We start from the raw sequence: 22,888 nt of genomic DNA on the forward strand, positions 1-22,888 counted from the left end.
CACTAGAAATATACCAAACCAAATCCTGCACCCTAACCACTGCCGTGGTTTTCCACTATCACCTCCAAATAGTTTTTGAAACTGTAATTCATGGTCACACAAGATCCTATTGGAATTTCCTGACAGTCCTCCTGCTTCAGGAGAAAATCAAATTACTGTTCTCACCAACTGTTACTCTGAGATTTCTACCTATCCAATGAAATTTACTCTGTATCTAGCACAGTTCTTCAAGCTTGGTATTTAAATACATGCAAATATATCCCCAAAAGATGCTCCATCTTACCGATATTGCAGTTATCCTAAGAGAATCAACGGTAGAATGTTTGAATAGGTACCATAAAACAGGCCCAGTTTCTCCTGTAATAAAGCCCTGGGCCTGAGCAGAGAAGGTAGTGCAGACATTTTCAATAATCTTTGCTGCCATGTGATTCACGACACGTTCTTCCTAGAGAGAGAGAAGGAGTAGAAAACAATGAGAAAATTAAATAGGTATTATTTAGGATGAGAAATATATACACATCATTTCTTCATAATCACTGCTTTATACATAAAGCCCTGATACCAAGAGCGCCCCTGGATGTGTTAGGTGTTTTAGGAGGTGTGGTCATTTTTTCAGGCTATTATAAGACTATTACATTTGGTTAATCACTAAACCTAGCATAACATAATTCTCCACGTATTTCAATAAAAAGGCTGAAATAATCTGGAAAATACACAATTATAGCTTACAGCATAACATAAAAACCGGAAGATAATTTTAAAATCATAAGGAGTATGCAGAACAATCTTTAGAAATTACTCAGGGCTGGAAATAATTAGTGTACCAATAAGCTAAAGACCACCTAAATACAGGGCATCAAGGAAAGCCCGAAGAAAGAGACTGCACCAGTGGTGTGACCAAATCAGCCCTTAGACTAAAGGCTGTTCTGGATTGTTCTAAGAATGCTTAAAAGTCTCAAAAAGGATCAAGCTGTTTCCAGGTAACTTAAATGAGTCCAAGAAAAAGCACAAAAGTACTTAAAAGGCTATAAAGAAACAGAAGTGCCCAACATAAAAATCATGACATCTGACATCCAATTAAATTCACACACACTAAAAAGTAGGAAAATATGACTCATGAAAAGAAAATTTAATTAAGGGAAATGACACAGGTGACAGAATAAGAAAAAAGTATTTAAATGGCTACTATAAATACAGTCCATACACTCAAGAAGAAAGAAAGAAGAAAGAAGCATAAGGAAAGAAACAGAAAATTTTAAATGACCTAAATCCAAGGGCTAGAGATTATAATGTCTTATATGAAAAATACACTGAAATGGATTAACATTATTAGACTCTGCAGACTCAATGATTAGTGAAGACACAACACTTAGCAAAAAAAAAAAAAAAAAGAAGAAAGAAAAAGAAAAAAAAGAAACAACTATCCAAAATAAACACAGAAAGAAATAAGACTGGGTAAAAAAGAAAAAAGCATTGGAACATCAGTGAACTGTGGGACAACTTCAAACAACCTAATGTATGTGCAATGAGAATCCCAAAAGGGGGCAGAGGGAGGCAGAAAAAATATTTGTTTGAAGAACTACTGGCTGAAATTTTTTCAAATTTATGAAAATTAATAATTCACACTCTAAGAAACTCAATGAACCTCAAGTAGAAAAAAGAAAAGTCACACCAAGGTACATCATCATCAAACTGCTAAAAACCAGTAATAAGGAGAAATCTGTAAAAGCAGCTAGAGTAAAAAGACACATTATGTAGAGATTATCTAACACATGACCTAACAAAAATAAGGATGACAGGAGACTTCTCATCAGAAACAATGCAAACCAGAAAACAGTGGAACAATCTTTAAAGTACAAAAAGAAAAAGAAAAAAGATAACTGTCAACCTATAAATCTATATCCAACAATAACACCCTTCAAAAACAAAGGTAAAGGGCTTCCCTGGTGGCGCAGTGGTTGAGAGTCCGCCTGCCAATGCAGGGGATGCGGGTTTGTGCCCCGGTCCGGGAGGATCCCACGTGCCGCGGAGCGGCTGGGCCCGTGGGCCATGGCTGCTGAGCCTGCGCGTCCGGAGCCTGTGCTCCACAACGGGAGAGGCCGCAGCGGCGAGAGGCCCGCGTACCGCAAAAAACAAACAAACAAACAAACAAAAAAAAAACAAAGGTAAGGGACTTCCCTGGTGGCGCAGTGGTTAAGAATCCACCAGGGGACACGGGTTCAAGCCCTGGTCTCGGAAGATCCCACATGCCACGGAGCAACTAAGCCCATGTGCCACAACTACTGAACCTGCGCTCTAGAGCCCACGAGACACAACTACTGAAGCCAACGCGCCTAGAGCCTGTGCTCCACAACAAGAGGAGCCACCACGATGAGAAGCCCTAACACCACGATGAGAAGTCCTAGCACCACAACAAAGGGTAGCCCCCGCTGGCCGCAACTAGAGAAAGTCCATGCACAGCAACAAAGACCCAATGCAGCCAAAAGTAAAAATAAATAAATAAATATTAAAAAGTAAATTTAAGAAAGAAAGAAAAGGGACATTCTTAAAAAAAAAAAAAGCAAAGGTAAAAGTGAGGAAAATAGGGACACGTTGGTAAAAAGGTACAAATTTTCACCTGTAAGATGAATAAAGTCTAGGGATCTAATGTAAAACAATGTGACTCTAGTTGATAACACAATATAGTATAATTGAAATTTGCTAAAAGAGAAGAATTAAATGTTCTCACCCCAGCCCCAAAAAAAGATTAACGGGATAAAATATGAGACGACTGATGTGTTAGCTCAGTGGGGGAATCCTTTCACAATGTATGCATATATCAAATCATCACTTCGTACACCTCAAATATCTTACAATTTTATGTCAATCATACCTCAATAAAGCTGAAAAACAATTTAAATCCCTATCTCTGATAAAAAAGACAAAAAACAATCAGCATGAACACAGATTTATATCTATATCTATCAGATTAACAAGCTTGAGCTACTATAAGAAAAAAAGCACATCACCCAACAATGGCAGAATTCACCTTTCTTTCCCCCTAAGTACGTATACATACTGAGTCATGAGAGAAGTATCCACAAATACCAAAGATTTAAAATCATACATATACCACTCCCTCTAAACACAATACCATTAAATAATAAAAAGATAAATAGAAAAAACATAAAGACAGGTATTAAATGAGAAAGAAACAAAAGGGGTGTAGAATTTGTTAAGTTTACAAAGCATGTAATGGGATAAAACAGTTAAAGGAACATGAAAACTAACCTACAGAGAAACCGAACCAATATAAATCGTAGAACCCTGTGGAGCTTCCCCCTGAAGATTATCTGCTGCAGGCGAAGAGGAGGTATAAACCTCACCCTAGCAGTGAACATACCATACTTTGTGCCTCTTACCCCACCAAGTCTCTGGAAGCTGGTCTACTCCCTACTCAGTGAAAACTCAGGATCGCTTCTTTGTGCCATTCTCAAAGGTTTGCTTCAAGACACATTAGGTAACTCCATACTTAGTATTGCGTCCTACTAATAACAGCATTCCAAATATTATGAATAGTGATATTAAAAGGAAAAACACAAGAAACCCTGCATCATTCCTATTCCACATACATGTTGCTCACTTTCACTACATAAAGGCGAGGAGAACTGTGCGTACCCGCAGAGAACCCAATGTTGATGGCACACACATTCTTTATTAGGAAGATTAAACTTAAACTGTGACAGTTACAAAAACAGAAAATACAGCTGTACATTTTCACTTTTATCCAGTATCAAGAATTTTAACTTCTCTCTCATTTTCGTTAACTAGTGTCTAAAAACACTTCAAAGATAATACATATAATGGCTAACACCTCTATACATTCTAATTCAAGCCCCATCTTTTCCTAATTAAATACAAGCAATTTACCAATAGTTTTCTTTTTTAAAAAGCACTAAAACTGAAAATTCAATTTCCTCTTAAAAGAATTTTGTTACATCAAAATTATCTAATAAGCTCTTGTTCAGAAATGAATAATAAAGCCAACCATTTATGTTTTGAACCTCACATTTTAACATACGCCAGGTGTCAGTTCAGCACCCATAATTATATACAGACTCTTATGCAAGCTATAAAAAAAGAGGTGGTTGATTAGATACAAATGCATAAATTAATCTCCTCTAAACACGTGGAAACACTCTAGGTACTATTTCCAGCTTCTGTGCGCACTGTACAGTAGGTTGCTACCTACCCAGATAAAAATAACTACCTTCAAGAAAAGCCAGCTTTCTCAGCCTCCCTATTCCATGCACATACAGAACATATGCCATCTAAGTTCAATGCCAAATATTCCTGAGATCAATACAGCAATGATACCAAGGGGAGAACTGCTCTTTGCTATTGTCTACAGTAGGTCAAAGCAATGCAATGGAAAGCTGTCAAAGAGGGCCCAAGTCAGAAGCACGTGGAAGATCAACCAACACAGGTACCTTTCCTTATACAAAACATCAGCTGGGGCCCCAGGGCTTGGCCAGTATCAAACTACTCAAGAGTGGCACACCTGGGACTGAAATCCATATCCTCTGACTCCCAGCTCAAGGTCTCCGAAATGCCAGCCCCAACTCTGAAACGATGACTCAGTGTCATCATGGGTACCTTTTCTTCTATACTGCCACACTCTTTTTAAAACAGTTATACCAGATCTTCTTTTTTTTTTTGCATGTTCCACCTTAAGTCTCTCACTCTAAATACTTCCCCTCTTTCCACCTGGGCGTTTACATCTGTAACAAGATCAAAGGCATTTGACTCACATCTCTATTACCATTGTTAAAATTATAGAAATCATAACAGGTTGACCTGTTTGGAAAGCAAGGTCATAATCTCTTAGGTAACCTTTTGAAAAAGAGAAAACCTACTGAAAACTATTTAAACAAACTCATGACAGCCCCAGTGTAAGACTATCTTCCTCTCCCTAAGTGGATCTCACAGCATGCCACAGGATAAGGTAGGTCTGTGGGCAAATAACTTTGAAAACATCGCATTCGATATGCGCCCATGGAGATTCGTAATTAAAAGCTCTGAAAAAAGTAAATAAAAGCTCTGAAAAGTACTAACTACAAACGAAACTATTCAACCTTGTTTAACCCAGTGTGTCCCAAGGTATTTGACTGGAAAACCCTTAAAACACGTCTGAATCTCCCATGGCAAAGCTAGTCATCTATGCACAATGAACAAAAACAATATGTATAATTTAAAACTAAAATTGTCTTCTAAGAAGTCTACATATCAATTAAAACAAAAAAGTAAAATTTCCATTCCGCTTTTCTCTCAATGCACAGATTAAAGGGAGGAGAAAAGGGAGTACAAACCAGAATCAACGGCCCATGTCCAAAAAGGTACATTGCTAAGTTTTGAAAGTGAAAAAAGAAGTCAATTAAGTTAGGCAAAAAAAATCTCAATATGTTTAATAACAACAGAGATAGCACAACAATGTGAATGTACTTATCTATATACTTAAAGGTTAAGATGGTAAATTTTATATTAAATATATATATATATTTTACCACAATTTAAAAATATACAAGAGAAATAGAACAGACCACATTCTTGATCTTTACAGTAATGCAACTTTGTTATTGCAACAAAAGAAAAAAGAGGCAATAAAATCCCACCCACTTGAAAAAGTTTAAACCATCTCATAAACAACCCTGGACCAAGATAAAATTTTAAACTAGGGATTATCTATAAAATAATAATAATGGAAACACTACATGTCAAAACAATGGGATACAGCTAACACTAGGTTGAAAGTTAATAGCCTTAAATGTCTTAGTAACTACACAAGAAAGAAAAAGGAAAAAAAAAAGCAAATGTAGTTACAAAACAACAATAAATGGCATACTGAACCAGGGATTAAAAAAAAATTTTCTTTCCAAATAAATGAAGATACGGCAGTGTCTTAATCATTTTCGCCTTTCCTGTGTGCAGCCAGTACATAATATGTTTCATAAACGCTACCTGTAAAGAACGGGAGCTGTACATGAGAGAGTTAACTTAAGCAATGAATTAAATACATTAGCTGAATGTCATCAGGAATTCAAAGGAACTTCAATCATCTTATTCCAGTGTTTTCTAAACCAAATGTGTCATTCTCTTTTTAGTTTTCTCACTGAGTATGCCTTCCATTTTCACTAATATCAACCAATTCTCCTCAAATTTATTCATAGATATATACTCTCAATCAACATCCCAACAGGTGAACTTGCATATAACTTTTAGAATCAACTTTTTAAGTAAAAAGGAACCAAAAAAAGCTAAGAAACTCATGAAAAAGATTAAAATGGTAAGAAAAAATGCCCCTCTATATTTTTAAATTATTAAAAATAAATACTATTAATTTAGACAGCATGGTACAGATAATAGGCCAACAGAACTAAATAAAGACAAGAGACATGCACATTGACATGACAGAGGTACACTGCAGAGCCGTGGGAAGATGGACTTTTAGTTAAGTGATGCTGGGATAACAGATTATGTTTATTTTAAAAACTAAAACTGGATCCACACATAGCACCACACACACAAAACAATTACAAATAGATTAAACTTCTAAAGGGAAAAAGGAAATATAAAACTTTTAGAAGAAATATGTAATAGACCATCTTAATGAAGTTGGAGGAGAGAAGCTTTTCTTAAGATATAAAAAACACAAATAATAAAGGAATGGATTGATAAATTTCTATTCAAATCAGGAACTTCTGCTTATCAACAGACACTGTAAAGAAAATGAAAAGACCAAACACAAATTAGAAAGTATCTGGGATACACATAAACAACAAAAAGTTAATATCCAGAATACATTTTTTAAAAATTCCTATGGGTGGAGTACCATGACATCTGAATTTTTTTCAAACAGTTCAGAAAATAAATGAATGAATAAATAATAAATACACACATATGGAAAGATATATACACACACATATTACAACAAAGCAAAGAGGACAAAACGATAACAGTTGAACCTAGGTGACGAAAATAGAGGTGATCGTTATAGTTTTCTTTCCTTTTCTAATACTTGAAACATTTTATAACAATAGGCTGGGTGGGTGGGAGGGTGGGAATGAAAGTGTGCAGAATTCCTACAAAGCAACAGAAAAAATTAAGACAATCATTTTCAAAACAGGAAAAACTACAGAAACCAAAATAAGTAGAAAAAGATGGTCATTATCATTAGTAATCAGGAAAATGCATATTAAAACTACTTTGAGAAACAATTTAATGCCCACGAGACTGACAAAAACTTAAAGTCTGACTATATCAAATGTTCAAGAAGATGTGAGTTAATGGATACTCCTATACACTGCTGGTGTGAGTATAAACTGATACACACGTGTGTCTCTGAGGCACACATCAACAACATACTATTCAGTGGTACAAACACTTTACACAATCAGCATGTACCAATCTCAACCTAACTTTAAGCAAAAAACTTAAGTCTCAAAAGAACACAGTGCCAGTCCATTTATAGAGTTCAGCATTTAGACTCAATCAACGTAATATTTAGCAATACAATCAAAAAGGGAAACACTATAAAGAAAAACTTGGGAAAGTAAAAAGAGAAAACAATTTTAAGAAAACCTTGGGAAAGTTTATCACCAAACTCAGAATACTGTTTACTCTTTGAAAGAAAGTACAAATTGCAATCCTAGAGGGAGACAGAAAAATTCTCTAAGCAACCGGTGACTTCCCCTTGGCGTTTTTTGTTTTTTGTTTTCTTTGGGTTTTTTGACTGCTTTGGGTCTTCGTTGCTGCGTGCGGGCTTTCTCTAGTTGAAGCTAGTGGGGGCTTCGTTGCAGTGCACGGACTTATTGCACTGGCTTCTCTTGTTGTGGAGCACGGGCCCCAGGCTTCAGTAGTTGCGACACGCAGGCTTCAGTAGTTGCAGCACGCAGGCTCTAGGGCACAAGGGCTTCAGTAGTTGTGGCCCACAGGCTCTAGAGTGCAGGCTCAGTAGTTGTGGCCCATGGGCTTAGTTGCCCTGCGGCATGTGGTATCTTCCTGAACCAGGGCTCGAACCCATGTCTCCTGCATTGGCAGGCGGATTCTTAACCACTGCACCACCAGGGAAGTCCCCTCTCCCTTTTTTTTAAATAGAGTAAGTGGGTCAGAGTGTGTGCTTTTAACCATACTCCTACATTTCATATACTCTTCTGTATATGAGATACATTTCACTATTAAAGAACCTACATTCAGAAATACCAGTAGGGGCTGGGAAAACAGTTTTCTACATTAAAAAACAATTTTTTTTAATCATTGAAGTGGCTTAAAATTTTTTTTCCTCAACTATGTCCTGAATACATTAGACAAATATGCTGAAGAATTGCTACAATTGAATTATTTTTGTAAGGACAGAAATCCTTTTTTAGGGGGGGATGATCACCTCTGAATTTATTTAACAGGGACAATATTAGTGTACATGCTGCCAAAGTATACACTTAAATGCTTTTCAAACATATAAAATTTTCATAAATTAGAGAGTTCTGGACTTTTCTCCCTCTTAATGAAAAGTATACAAGACTTGTCATACATACCAAGACAAAAGGCAAGTGTGTATATTCATTAACCATATCATCAGCTACATCGCTATTTTACAGTTACTACTTGTTAACAATACACATGTATATCAAACACTATTCTTTTTTTTTTTTTTTTTTTTTTTTTTAACCAGGGAAGCCCTCAAACGCTATTCTTTACAGTATGTACTCAATGAAAACACAGGAGGGGGTGGGGAGGATATATTTAATAAAGGATACCACCTCATGGATTAGAATTGATCATCTTTTACTAGGCATTAATCTAAGTTTTATAAATTAAAGACACAAAGTTTTTAAAATTTCTTTACACCATTTAAAAAATTTCTAGAAGACTCCTTTCTCCTTTGAGCTCCCGTATTTTATTCTTTTGCATGAATGTACTTGACAGATTCCACTTTATATTTTTATCTTAGCTCCCACAACAGGTAGGATCTGTGCATGAATAGAAATTCCACCTTCTTCATCCATGTGCCCCCAGGTGTGCCTAGCTTGAGGCCTTGAATGATAAATCCAAACATGTCTTTTGACTAGAGATAAAAATAACTTAATTCTCATATTGTTGATAAAGTAAAGAATACTGGCTTCATTCACATCCCACAGTGACAACTGACTACACAGTTAACCCTACAGGTGGGTAAGTGTTCACACCTCCTTTCTGGATCACCAGGGGAAAACCTTGCAGAGATTCTTCTACACTTGGGACATCATTCCATTACCATGTAACGCATGAAGTAATGAACTCAAAAGAAAGATGTTTATTCTGACATGTGTTTTTTTTCATTCCTTAAGGAATGTTTTTAGCTTATGGCTCTGCCTTGGGTGAAACAATGTCAAGGTTTAAAGCAAACAGAAAAATGCCAACCTTCTAGGTCAGTTACTAAATCCTCTACACAATTACACACAGGAGCTACGTATTCAGGTTGGTTGTTTGGCCAGCTGGCTGGTTTTCAGCCATTAACAATAGCATGAGAAGGGATGTGAATAAATTGAAAAAAAAAAAACCCACATCACATAATAATTACTACTTAATATTAAAATCAACAGATACTAGTGGCAGCTTCCCCGTTTCTGAACCACAAAATGGCAACCTGACAAGATAATCACAGGGATGTTGAGGTTCGCAGAAAATTCTCTGCATACACCTTGCCTGTTAAACAGTTGTATTGATAACTTTAAAAGAGAGGGGAGGATGAAGTATGTGTTGTTGAGAACTAGTTAGGTTGTTGATATTTGCTATCACCTCTTAAAAAGCAAGACATTTAAACAAGTGAATGAGAGTGAGTTCGTTTTTACACTGGATCCACTGTAGGTCCCTGGCTCACAGTGGCTTGTCGGCATTACTTAAATTCAGGAGCAGTACACTCACTGCTTGGTTGACAGGCTCCTGCACTGCTGCGGGCTACAATCCTCACACAGTGCCTGAAGGGTTATTACAATTGCAAGCGTCTACAGAGGACAACAAAGGAGGCTTACCCCTTCCCGAAGGCACCTCATTAGCACCGTGTATGCAGCCGAGGGAACAGCCCAGCATTCTCGGGGCTTCTTTTTTTTTTCTTCCTAAAATGAAGTGGAAGGAAAGGCAGTGAAGCTAATAGCACAAAAGATATTAACCCTTTCAAGAAAAAGGCTCGGTTTCATATATACAAACTACCTAAAACTTCTTAACATTCTATTGAAAGTACAGCCTGACAATTATGACCTGATGAGGGGGTCTTTTACTGCACTGTACATACAAGGTATTTCTTCTGTTTCTCATTATGTTGTATATGATGTTGATAAGATCCCCTCAGCAGTAGCTAGATGGAGAGAACTAAGAAATGACAGTATGACCTGGTCGATAGAGAAACCATTCCACTGCTACTCCTACCTAAAAGGTATGACATTATCTGTAACGATTGGAAAGCACAGAACGCACAGCTTTGAGTAATATCTCCAGATAATCCACAGGAACTAGTAAAACTCAGGATGCTACCTAGCAAGACAAAGCTCAATACAAGTCAGCAATTATGATTAGCGGGTACACTGATTTTAATGACATCAGGAAAAATTCTTTCACAGAAGAACCAAATTAGAGAGATAACCACTAGAACACTCCTGGAACCTATCAAATGAAATCACAAACTAAACCAGGGGCCACAGAGAAAAGTGAAAAATAATCTTTTTATAGCAGAAGAAATTCAGCTCTGCTTAGAATGTTTCTTTAAGATTGTCCAAATGTTAGAACTGGTACCTTACAGATCCAAAAGTATTTAATACCCATGATGAGAATTGTGACCCATTAAAACTGTACCCTTTATCATGGAATTGCACATAGGGTCATAATTTAGACATTACCATCCAGAGCTGCTCCAGCCCAAAAATCGCGAATTCAGCACCCAATTCAACTTCCAAACACAACTTTCCTCCCTTCCAGCTCATTTATTCAAGAGGCCCACCACAACCTCTCCTTAACATCACTGGACTCTGCTCCCCGTCTCCCCTCCCCCACCCCTTCTCTTTCCCCCAGTCTATCCCCAACCCTCCCTGACAGCCATTTAGATTCCTGGTCTATCATTTAATCACTCTTGCCAAAGGCCTGAATGACCTCACCCTCTGGAGTGCCCTTGTCCTGGGCCTGGGGAAACTCAACCTTAGAGGGAGCCAGTGGCTTGTTTTCTCCAGGCCTGCGCTCAGACAGCTGGGCTCTTGGAAGGGTGACACCAAGAACACAGAGTCCACAAAGGACCTAGGATCAGTAAGCCCAGGGACCTTCCACGTCACTCTCCAGGCCCATCTCTCTCTCTGACCAATTCCCTCTCCTACAGGACCACAGTACTTCAATCCCGCGGCCCTGCCATCACTTCACCTACTTTTCCTCCTCCGCCGAGACCATGAAAGTGCTGAGAGAGGAACTACTACCTCACCTCCACCTGCAGCGAGCTGCCGCTCATACCCAGTGGTTACAGCAGGACAGGCTCCTCCACCCCTTCCACGTGGGCTCACAAGCCCGTTCCCACCCTGCTTTCTTCAGGGTCACTAGGGTCTGGACCATCCCTTATTTCTCCTAAGTGCTCGATGCCCTATCTCCACGGGACCCCTTCCATTTCCACTAGAACAGACTCACTGTCCTCTCCCATTTTCAGAAGTGCCGTGAGAACTACATGTAGATGTTTTTCTTTTTTTTTGGCTGGGCCACGTGGCATGTAGGATCTTAGTTCCCCGACCAGGGATCAAACCCGTGTCCCCGGCAGTGGAAGTCCCCTGGAGGTGTATTTTTGATGTCTTTGTGGGAGAAGGTGAGCTCCACGTCCTTCTATTCCGCCAGCTTGATCTGGCCCCCTGTTGTCTCCCATTCTCACAACAGCCCCTCGCCCCTCCGCTCTTTCCCACAACCATCCTAAGCTTTACGTTCACTTCCTCAAGTGTCCTCACCTCCCCCTAAATCCTCAACACGCTGCCGTCTGACTTCTTCGGCCTCACTCACTCCACATTAAATAAATAAATACACGAAACAGCTCTTTTTGGGTTACCGGTGACTTTCGTGTCACTCAAGCCAGGGGACTCTGTGGTCCCCTTTCTTGGACATTCAGCCCTATCGACGTTCTCTTTTCTGAAATGCCCACTCCTCTCCTAAGTTTGCTCCTGCTTCACTTACTGTCCGTTAGGATCCAGAAGCCTCTCTTACCATCCTCCACTCTATTCTCCACTTATAAAGCAGAGTCATCTTTGTGGCACTTAAATCAGATGACACCCTTACCCTTCTTAAAACTTTATCGGCTTCCCCTTGCTCTCAGGATCAAGACCCAGGCATCCGACTTGGCCGAGGAGCCCTCCATGGTCACGTCCCTGCCAGTCTCTGCAGCCCTGCTTCCTGCTCATTCCCCTCCAGTCCCATTGGCCTTGGTGCAGTTCATGAGTGGAAAAAAGCACCTACTGTGTGCCAGGAACTCTTCTAAACAATAGCCACACAGCTGTGAGCAAGCTGTCTTAATGGTATTTAGTGGGGGACAAAGTTTTTTTTCATTAAACAAAATAAACAAGTCAAGATAGTGATGAGCGCTATAAAGAAAAGCATAGCAATGGATAAACAAGGTCCTACTGTATAGCACAGGGACCTATATTCAATATCCTGTTGTAAACCATAATGGAAAAGAATATTAAAAAGAATATATATATAAAAAACTGAGTCACTTTGCTGTACAGCAGAAATTAAACACAACATTGTACATCAACTATACCTCAATAAAAAAACTTTTTTAATTAAAAAAAAAAAAGGAAGAAAAGCACAGCAGGCTAAGGGGTTAGAGGAAGACTGTAGTCAGAGAGCCTCCATCTCACATTGTTCAGGGCCAGGAGAAGGCTCTCTGCAGGAATCCACGTGAACAGAGAGAAACTGTAAACATCTAGGGGGAAAACAATGCAAGCAAGCGGAACAGCAAATGCAAAGGTGTGGAGGCAGGATCAGGGTACGAGGGGTTTCAGGGAACTGAGGGGAGGGCAGTGCGCCTGGGAGGAGGAAACAAGTAAGAGGGTAGTGAGGGCAGAGGTCCTATGGGGACTGGGGAGGCAGCTCACAAGAGCCCAGAAGGTAACTGGAGATTTAGCTGTGACAACCGGGAAGACAGGAAGCATGGGAGGGCTCTGAGGAGTGACAACGGCAGAGTCTCATGGGTTTAACAGGCTCACTCTGGCTGATGTCTGGGGAAGACTTCAATGGACACAAGAGTGAAGCAAGGAGATCATCCGGAAATGATTATGGGCTGGACAAAAAGGACAAAATATAAGAATACCTGGCCTCAATGTGATATGTATCCTTGACAAAAGTCAGGAAAAAAAATACGTAAACTATAAATGTGTTGCCTCATAATATCCTCGTCAGAATCACAGTCTGGTCTTCTGTTCTCATGCTTATAACCTTAGGGTGTTACCAGAGAATCAAAAGGACAGGACTTAGGTGTCTACATTATATACGATATGCATGTATGTACGTATGTGTGTGTGCGTATACATAGATCACTTCAGGTCAGTCTCACTACGTCAGCACTGACCTGAGATGTTAAGGTTTACCTATATGCTAAGTGACAACGCCACAAACAGCCTCATCTCATGAAATATTAGTGATTTGTGTGGGTCCAGGGACATAACTTCCTTTTCTGGTTTGCTATCATAAAATGTGGTCAAATGTCATGGCCACAGAATCATCCCTTTATTAAAACAGCCTAGCTTACATCCAATTAAAGTGAGAACGAAGGGAAATGATTCTCTAGATCTACTTTTAGAAACCAACAGAAATATGATTCTGCATTATTCCATTTATATAAGACTCTACAAAATGCAAACTAGTCTATATGACAGAAGGCAATCAGCGGTTGCCTGGGGGTGGGGAGAGGGGCAGGAGGGAGGGGTAACAAACGGTGCTGAGAAAACTTTTGGAGGCGATAGATATTTTCATTATCTTGACTGTGGTGATGGTTTCACAGATGTATACATATATTAGCACTGATCAAATTTTAATCTTTAAACGTGTGCAGTTTATGGTATGCCAATTATACCTCAATTAAGCTGGGGGGAAAGGTAAAAAAAAAATGGGACACATGCCTCCCCCCCAAAAACTGGACTAGACTCCCACCCATGATAAGATGGCAGACCACACTTCCTGTGGTCTGAGATACCTGACCTTTCTTCTAAGGAAAGCAGTTTTATTCTGTATCCTTAAAATGCCTCAGAGAGCTGACAAGAAAACAAAGAATAATCAAGCCAAAAATTAGCTGCAAGCATGAAGGGATAAACAGAGCACTGAAGTTTGCTTTTATTCTGAGGGCCTGCAGAACTTGGTAAATTTGAGCTTTGATGTCAAGGCCTCCAGGGCCCAAGGTAAGAGTAAAATCAATATAAACTCTCCAGCCCCACCCCCGAAGAACTGCAAGGAAAACTGTCTTTCACAAAACTTAGCACACAAGAGAATGTTCCAGTGCAAGAGGAGGAGGGAGGGAGCTCTAAGTACTAACTGAGAAAGACATCCATATTAAGTATTAAGAAATAGCTCCAGTGTATGTATCGCCATACACTGTTTTTAATACTGTATAACTATTAAGTGAAAAATGTTGCTCTACTTGCTATACAAAATGAGACAAAGTAAGAATCTACATTTCTAATCACTCATTTGTGCAAAACTAATGCTGTAAATATAAGAAAGTAATCGTAATGGTTATTTATTGGGGAACTACACAGATGGGGGACAAAAATAGAAAAGAGACCCTTCTCTGTATACCTTACTATACTTCCAAGTTTTCTAGTTTCATGAGTGTGTTATCTCTTCAAAATATAAAATTACCTGAGAATAAACTCAGCCAAGCTAAATGTACAAAAGCTTTATGAGTGAAATATATTGGGTTGGCCAAAAAGTTCATTTGGGTTTTTCTGTTAAGATGACGAACTTTTTGGCCAACCCAATAATTTAAATGACTTAAATGAAAAATCTTTTAATATAAATATATGAAAACACCATTTTTGTGTGCATTAAAGGACAACATATCATAAACGTGCTAATGCTTTCCTCATAGATGCAGTACAATCCCGAACATGCATTAGGAGACTCAAAATCACAAAGACAGCAGTATTTCTGTATAGTCAATGCAGGGTTCAAAAGATGATTTCAGAACTGGACAATCTGATTCCAAAATTTATTCTGACATGTAAAGGGCCAGGAAGAGCCAAGACATTTATGAAAACGAAGACTAAGGAGGTGAGATTTGCGGTACAGGCTATCAATACTAAGCATGGAACTAAATGATTTTAAATACTGATGTTTTATAGTAATTAAGTTAATTGCCTTAAAATGATGATCATCCAGAAAGTCAATTTAGATACTAAGGATACTCAGGTTATATAACATTTAAGCAAGTTCTAGAAGCAAAACATAAGTACAAGGAGAGAACTTTTGATTAACTTGTAACTCACTGGTGCTCATTAAAACACTCAGAGCATCACATGAAATGAATAACTCATAATTTATCTATATCTATTCAATATATTCCGAAATATAAGAGGTCCAATTCTGCAGTCACAAATTCTCATGCCATGTTAAGAGCTATATTTACACATAGTGTTTTAAATAATAATGGCGCTTTTACACTGGGAGAACCAACAGGACCCTCTTGCATGAAGGAGTCAAAGATGGCAGCAACCTAGGAAGTACTTTGGGGACTCTGGTCCACTGGTTTTAAAATACAGCCTGAGAATCTCCTACACTTTAAAGAAAAAGAGGCACTGGGGGAGAGGGAAGACAGACAAGGAGAGATAGAAGAAGAGTCAGAAAGACACTGAGAGCCTCTCTCCTCCAGAGGTAAAAATTTTCCTAAACTCCTTAGGTGTGCTCAAAGGGGCAAAATCAAAAAACTTTGATTTTGATATCCGCCATGATATGTCAGAACACATCAAAGAACAACAGAGTTAACCAGACAATCTTACCTGGGTGGCTATAAGATAGATCAGCTCCCCCAGGGTTGGTAAAAGGCACTGTTTTAATTTGCTGTTCCTGAAGTTTTCCCTAATTAATTCGGTTAAGAGAGTAACTGCCTGAAAAGAGAGGGAAAAAGTATATTATTTCATGTGTATCTCTTGGTTCTTTAGCCTATATGTAACAGGCAAGACACTCTACAAAATTCACCTTGCATTTTTAAGAACTGGTTTCCAAATTATTTTCAATATACGGGCCTTATTCCTGAAGGGAAAAAACAGTAACTCTCCCAGACGAAGATACAAATACACCCAGTGAAATAAACTTACCGACTTACAGCACTTATCAGGTACCAAGCATTTTCACTATATCGCCAATCTTCTGTGAGGGAACCGTTGCTCTATCTTTAAAGCCAAAAAACCTAGGCTGAGAGAGTTGCAGCAGCTTGCCCCCATGCCATCCAGTCCACTTGGAAACCAGAATCTGAACACAGATTTTCCCATGCCAGATCCCTGGGATGCTCCAGCGCACCCCAGTTTGAAAAATTCTTACACTGCATGAAACTTTTAAGTGATTCCTTCAAAATTACAAGCGGGGCAACATTATACCAACATTCCACTGTAATCCACTTCGAAATCTGGCAGCATGTTTTATCAGATCTAGTTAATTTCCTAGGACTCACGCTGAGAAAATCCCATGTGCTCCATGCCAGAACGTATACCCCAGAACACAGGCTAATCAAATGATACTGTGGCCATGAAGCAGGGTATAACGGTTTCAGAATGATACATATAGAATGAGATGGGAAAAAACTGCATATAAATAGTGTGAAGCATTGCTCCGAAACAGTGCGTGCAACTGAAAACATGGTGTACAAACAAGATGATTTCTTACTGTGACAAGATATAACTTTTTAAATTGAACATATATCAAAACATTAGGTCGTACAGCTAAAACTAATACAATGTTACATGTCAATTATATCTCACTTTAAAAACCAATTAAGGCTTCCCTGTTGGAGCAGTGGTTAAGAATCCGCCTGCCAATGCAGGGGACATGGGTTCAAGCACTGGTCTGGGAAGATCCCACATGCCACGGAGCAACTAAGCCTGTGAGCCACACCTACCGAGCCCGCACACCGAGAGCCCGTGCTCCGCAACAAGAGAAGCCACGGCAATGAGAAGCCCGCGCACCGCAACGAAGAGTAGCCCTCGCTCACCACAACTAGAGAAAAAAACCCGTGCGCAGCAATGAAGACCCAACGCAGCCAAAAATAAATAAACAAAAAATAAAATAAATTTTTTTTTAAATTAAAAAGTTTTGAAACTGAGCACTTAAAAACTTTCAGAGCAATTTGACGATGCTACAACATCCCAGCATGTAATCACTGGTCCCGTACTGTAAAACAAGAGTGTGGACAAGTTGGAGTTGCACATCAGGGAGCTGCACAATAGTCATGCATGGGAGGAACGCTTGTTGATGTGGGTTTTTCTGAACAGCTTTACTGAGTTACAACTGACCTACAATGTGCTGCATTTTTTTTGGCCATCCGTGAGGCTTGCAGGATCTTAGTTCCCCGACCAGGGATTGAACCCAGGGCCACGGCAGTGAAAGTGCCGACTCCTAACCACTGGACCGCCAGGGAATTTCCAGAGCTGCGTATATTTAAAGTGTGCAATTAGATATGTTTGACATACGCACGTCCCAGTGAAATCACCACCACAATCAAGACAGCAACACCCCCAAGTGTTTCCTCAAGTTCCCTTGGTTATCCCTCCATTTCACTACCTTTCTCTCCTCCCACTGATTTACTTTCTGTCATTAGTTGGCATTTTCTAGAGTTTACGTTAATGGAATCATATACTATACATTCTTGTCTGGCTTCTTTCACTTAGCATAATGCATTTGAGATTCTTCCATGTTGTTATGCTTATACATAGTCCATTCTTTTTCACTGCTGAGTAGTATTCCCCTGTACAGGGATACCACCTTGTGTAACTCCCACCACCCACTGCCTTACACACAGTGAATCCCCCATATAAAGTGGTTGAGGAGGAAAAAGGAATCATATACATCACTTTAGCCCTTGCAGGTCACTTCTACACACAGTTTTCCTTTTCTTTCAACCCGTACTGATCATCCACTAGTATTACCTTGAACCCATCTGAAATTAACAATGTTCAGCCTTTTCTTTTCACCTACAAAAACAGCAATTTGTCACCAGCATACCTATCATAAAAGAACAGATAAAGGAAGTATTCTAAAGAGAAAGGAAATTATTAAAAAAAAAAGAACCTTGGAAAATTAGGAAGGAAGCAAAAACATGGTAGGCAAAAATACAGGTAAATACAATAGGCTTTTCGCCTCCTATTAAGTTTTCTAAGTTATGTTGGATGGTTGAAGTAAATGTTAGGAAAATGCTTGATTTGGTTCTAAATGTATTTAGAGGATATATTTAAGACAACTATATAAAAATGAGGGAGGTTAAATGTTGAAAAGGGAGATAAGTTTTCTATACTTCACTTGAATGGGTAAAATGATGACACCACTAGACTGACAAAGTTATGTATAATATAAATATAAACAATGTTGTTTTTTAAAAAATCAAAGACAAGCTAAATAAATGAAAAGATGTATTTGTGTGTGTGTTTGTGTGCGTGTGTGTGTGTGTGTGCGTGTGTGTGTGTGTGTGCGTGTGTGTGTGTGTGTGCGTGTGTGTGTGTGTGTGTCTGTGTATTTTATTTTCTGTACAATATGATGCTTTGACATCTTAAAAAAACCTTTCTGGCTGGGGAGAGAATGACCCTACCCTCCCAGGGCCAGCCAATTCTCAGAGGTAGCAAAGGCCCAGGAGAGCATGTCTTTAATATGCAAACCCGCCAATCCAGAGCCATACCTCCTCTATCTGGCCCTTATACCTCAGGAGGCAATATTCTTCGCCTTCATCATCCCAGGACCAGGTACCACGCAACGAGAGACTCTTCCTATAGCCCAAAGCCTGCTGAAATTATTCAGACTAGCCAATTCTAAGGTGTTTATCCTGCCTCGCCTTTCCCGTGCAAACCCCAATAAAGGCTATGGCTTAAGCACTCCCCTTTTCTGCCTCCTGACCACCTTGGCGTTTTTCCATATGGCCCTGTATGCCATGCCTGTCTCTAGGACCTGTAAACATAATAAACTTTATTTTCCTGAGCCTCTCCTCTCTCTCCTCTTGTGGCGGCTCCTGACTGACCATCTCATAAATGAATACAAAAAGGAGATATACTATGTTCATATATAGTAAGACTCACGGTAAAGATGTCCATTTCCCCCAAACTGACAGCTTGGTTTATTGAAATTCCTATCAAAATCCTAGCGAGATTTTTTCGGTAGATATCAATAAGATTATCCTACAGTTCATGTGGAAAGCAGAAGTGTCAGAAGAGCCAAAACAATTTTGAAAAAGGAGAATAAGGTGGTTGAAACTGCTCCACCTGATTTCAAGACTTATTATACAGCTACAGTAATCAAGACTGTGTGGCATCGTCAGAGAAACAGGCACTCGGATCAATGGACCAGAACAGAGAATCCAGAACTAGCTCCATACAAGTATGGCCCACTGACTTTTGACAAAGGTGCAAAGGCAATACAACAGAGGGAAGTCAATCTTTTCAAGAAATGTTGCTGGAGCAAATGGCTCTCCACAGGAAAAACAAAAAGGAAACATCAACCTAAGTCATCTGACGCTTTATACAAAATATCAACTCAAAATGGATCATAGATTTAAATGTAAAACAGAAAACTAGAAGTAAAAAAATAAGATAAAGTCTTCAGAATCTAGGCAAAGAGTAGATCTGATACCAAAAGCACAGAGACATTGTACCAAAGAAGCTATACAACTGGCAGATAAGCACGTGAAAAGATGTTCAACATCACTGGCTATCAGGGAAATGCAAATTAAAACCACAATGAGACATCACTGCACACCTATAAGAACTGCAAAAATAAAAGAGTGACACCACCACCTGCTGCTGAGGATGGAGAGAAACTGGATCACTCATACCATTGCTGGTGGGGATGTAAAATGGTACAGATAGTTCGGCAGTTTCTCTAAAACACAAATGAACCACTGAACATGCAGCTTACCAGAGAACCCTGAAACGCATCAGCATTTATCCCAGAGAAATGAAGACTTTCATCCACACACAAATCTGTACATCAATTTTACAACAGCTTTATTTGTAACTAACCCAACTGGGAATGATCCAGGTATCTTTCATCAGGTAAATGGTTAAATAAACCGTGGTACAGCCATACTGAGGAATACTATTAAGCAATAAAAAGTAACACACTGTTGGGACTTCTCTGGCAGTCGAGTGGTTGGGACTTTGCCTACCAATGCAGGGGGTGCGGGTTCAATCCCCGGTCGGGGAGCTGGGGTCCCACATGGCTCGCAGCCAGAGGGCCGTGACATAAAACAGAAGCAATGTTGTAACAGGTTCAGTAAAGACTTTAAAAATGGTCCACATCAAAAAAAAAATCATAAAAAAAAAAGTAACAAACTGCTAACACGTGCAACAACCAGGATGAATAGCCAGAGAATTACGTTAAGTGAAAAGAAGCCAACTCTGAAAGGTTACAGACCACACAATTCCATTCATACATCCTCAAAATGACAGAAGTACAGAACTGGAGAACAGATTAGTGGTCGCCAGGGGATGGAAGGAGGGGCACGAGACAGAGGGAAGAGGGTGTGGTTTTAAAGGGCAATAAGGGTGATCCTTGTGGGGATGAAACTGTTCTCATTAACTATCTCAGCGTCAATATTCTGGCTGTGATATTGCACGATAGATCTCCAAGATGTCACTATCGGGGAAAACTGGATGAAGTATACCCAGTGTCTCTGTACTATTTCTTACAACTGCATGTGAATCTACAATTATCTCAGACTAAAAGGTTTACTTCTTTTCAAGTCAACCTCATACTAAATTCAAAATCCAGATCCAACTTTCTGCTTCACAAAATTCATAGCAGGGACATATAGCCTTTCTCCATTTTATCATCCGCCGGCATTTTGTATCAGTAAGCATCACAGGAAATTAAAAACATTTTAATGCTGCAGACCCTTAAAGAGATAAAACTGAACTGCCTCCAGCATAAAAGAAATTGCTTTGGAGCTCGGTGTCCTGTAAATTGACAAACATCATATAATCTATGCCAGTAATGCCACAGCAACATGACATCTCACTTGCAAAAATTAACTTTGGATACCACTAAACAATACACAACAAATAATGTTTCCCTGCAATGTTATTTGTATAGATTTTCCACTTGTTCTATAAAAATTTAAAGAAATATTAATATTAAAAAGGAAAACTGTGGGCTTCCCTGGTGGCGCAGTGGTTGAGAGTCCGCCTGCCGATGCAGGCGACGTGGGTTCGTGCCCCAGTCCGGGAAGATCCCACATGCCGCGGAGAGGCTGTGTCCGTGAGCCATGGCCACTGGGCCTGTGCATCCGGAGCCTGTGCTCCGCAACGGGAGAGGCCACAACAGTAAGAGGCCCGCGTACCGCAAAAAAAAAAAAAAAAAATCCACCTGCCAATGCAGGGGACATGGGTTTGAGCCCTGGTCCAGGAAGATCCCACATGCTGAGGAGCAACTAAGCCTGTGCACCACAACTACTGAGTCCGCGTGCCACAACTAACTGAGTCCGTGTGCCACAACTACTGAAGCCTGTGCTCCGCAACAAGAGAAGCCACCACAATGAGAAGCCCACACACCGCAACGAAGAGTAGCCCCTGCTCTCTGCAACTAGAGAAAGCCCTTGCATAGCAACAAAGACCCAGTGCAACCAAAAATAAATTTATAAAAAAAAAATTTGCCTAGCCTTCTAACATTGAAACTAAAAGAGATAAAAAATGGGATATTCAAGTATTGTGCTATTATTGTGTGCATTTTTGGAAAACCTAAGGAAAATGAGGGGGTTGGTGGGGGGACTCTTATTTCTAGTATCTTTATGCTTTGAGGCATATCTACACCATCACTGGTTCTATTTCCCTAATAGAAACTATCCTTCTGCAACCACGGGCATGATGGGTTGCTTATTTCTAGTAATAATTTAAGATTGTAATGCTATTCCCTAAACTATTTTGAAATCAAAACCCATTTTACAACAACTCTGACAAAGTGAAGCCAGGCCTCTTTTGGCTTTATCTGAAATCATCAGATTGACATTAAAAGGTCAAATGTGCTTCAATCTCACATACCCTGGACTGAGCCTCTTAGGCAGAAAGACAGGAAGATGAAGAAGTAAGAAGTTCTGCAGTTATAAAACTAATATTCTGAACTTGCAGAAAGAGTTTGCTTGCTCTTGACTCTCAAATTATAGTTTTTAAATGTCCATGTTAACAGGTGTACAATTAACAGCTACAAACAGAAACTGAATTAAAGTCCAGGCCAAAGGGACATTTTTGAAACCCTATACAACTATTCCCAAAGGGAGATACAGCAGCAGCCATCACAACAACATAGTCTCCTAAATTAGATGCTATTCAGTATTCCTCCCCAATCCCTGAAGTAAGAGGCATTCCACAATCTCAAAGGAACAGAGAATTCCAATTGATACCACTTTGCCCAGCCCTTTTCTTTCTTAGAACACCATTTTCAATGTCCCAAACACAACTTGGGCACATAAAAGGAGAGCCCATAACTCTTTCTTCAATTTTATTAAATCTTAGATTTCTTTGGGTATTGCATTTCAGATCTGTAGACTTGAAACTTCAAGTTCTCATTTTCACAAGTGTTGGTTTAAAAAGTTTGAGAGAGAGAAAACACACTAGACAGATAGGAGAAGGCTGAAGAGGCAGGAACAGAAAGATGGTAAACCTGTTGGAAGAAA

The 22,888-nt window shown here is 39.4% G+C and overlaps 1 protein-coding gene across 2 annotated transcripts in view; it reads right to left on the minus strand.

Moving 5' to 3' along the window:
• The window catches only part of ULK4 (unc-51 like kinase 4), a 511,648-nt gene that overhangs the window by 405,903 nt on the left and 82,857 nt on the right, over positions 1–22,888 (minus strand). For both annotated transcript variants that reach the window (XM_024753918.1, XM_024753910.1), the window contains 3 exons: positions 16,023–16,130; positions 10,047–10,130; positions 284–445 (listed from right to left, as the gene is read on the minus strand). In XM_024753918.1, the coding sequence (XP_024609686.1) occupies positions 284–445; positions 10,047–10,130; positions 16,023–16,130 (354 nt within the window). The remainder of the gene's footprint in view (positions 1–283; positions 446–10,046; positions 10,131–16,022; positions 16,131–22,888) is intronic.

The sequence above is a fragment of the Neophocaena asiaeorientalis genome, unplaced genomic scaffold (genome assembly GCF_003031525.2).
Source record: "Neophocaena asiaeorientalis asiaeorientalis breed wild unplaced genomic scaffold, Neophocaena_asiaeorientalis_V1.1 scaffold121, whole genome shotgun sequence".
NCBI classification, from domain to species: Eukaryota; Metazoa; Chordata; class Mammalia; order Artiodactyla; family Phocoenidae; genus Neophocaena; species Neophocaena asiaeorientalis.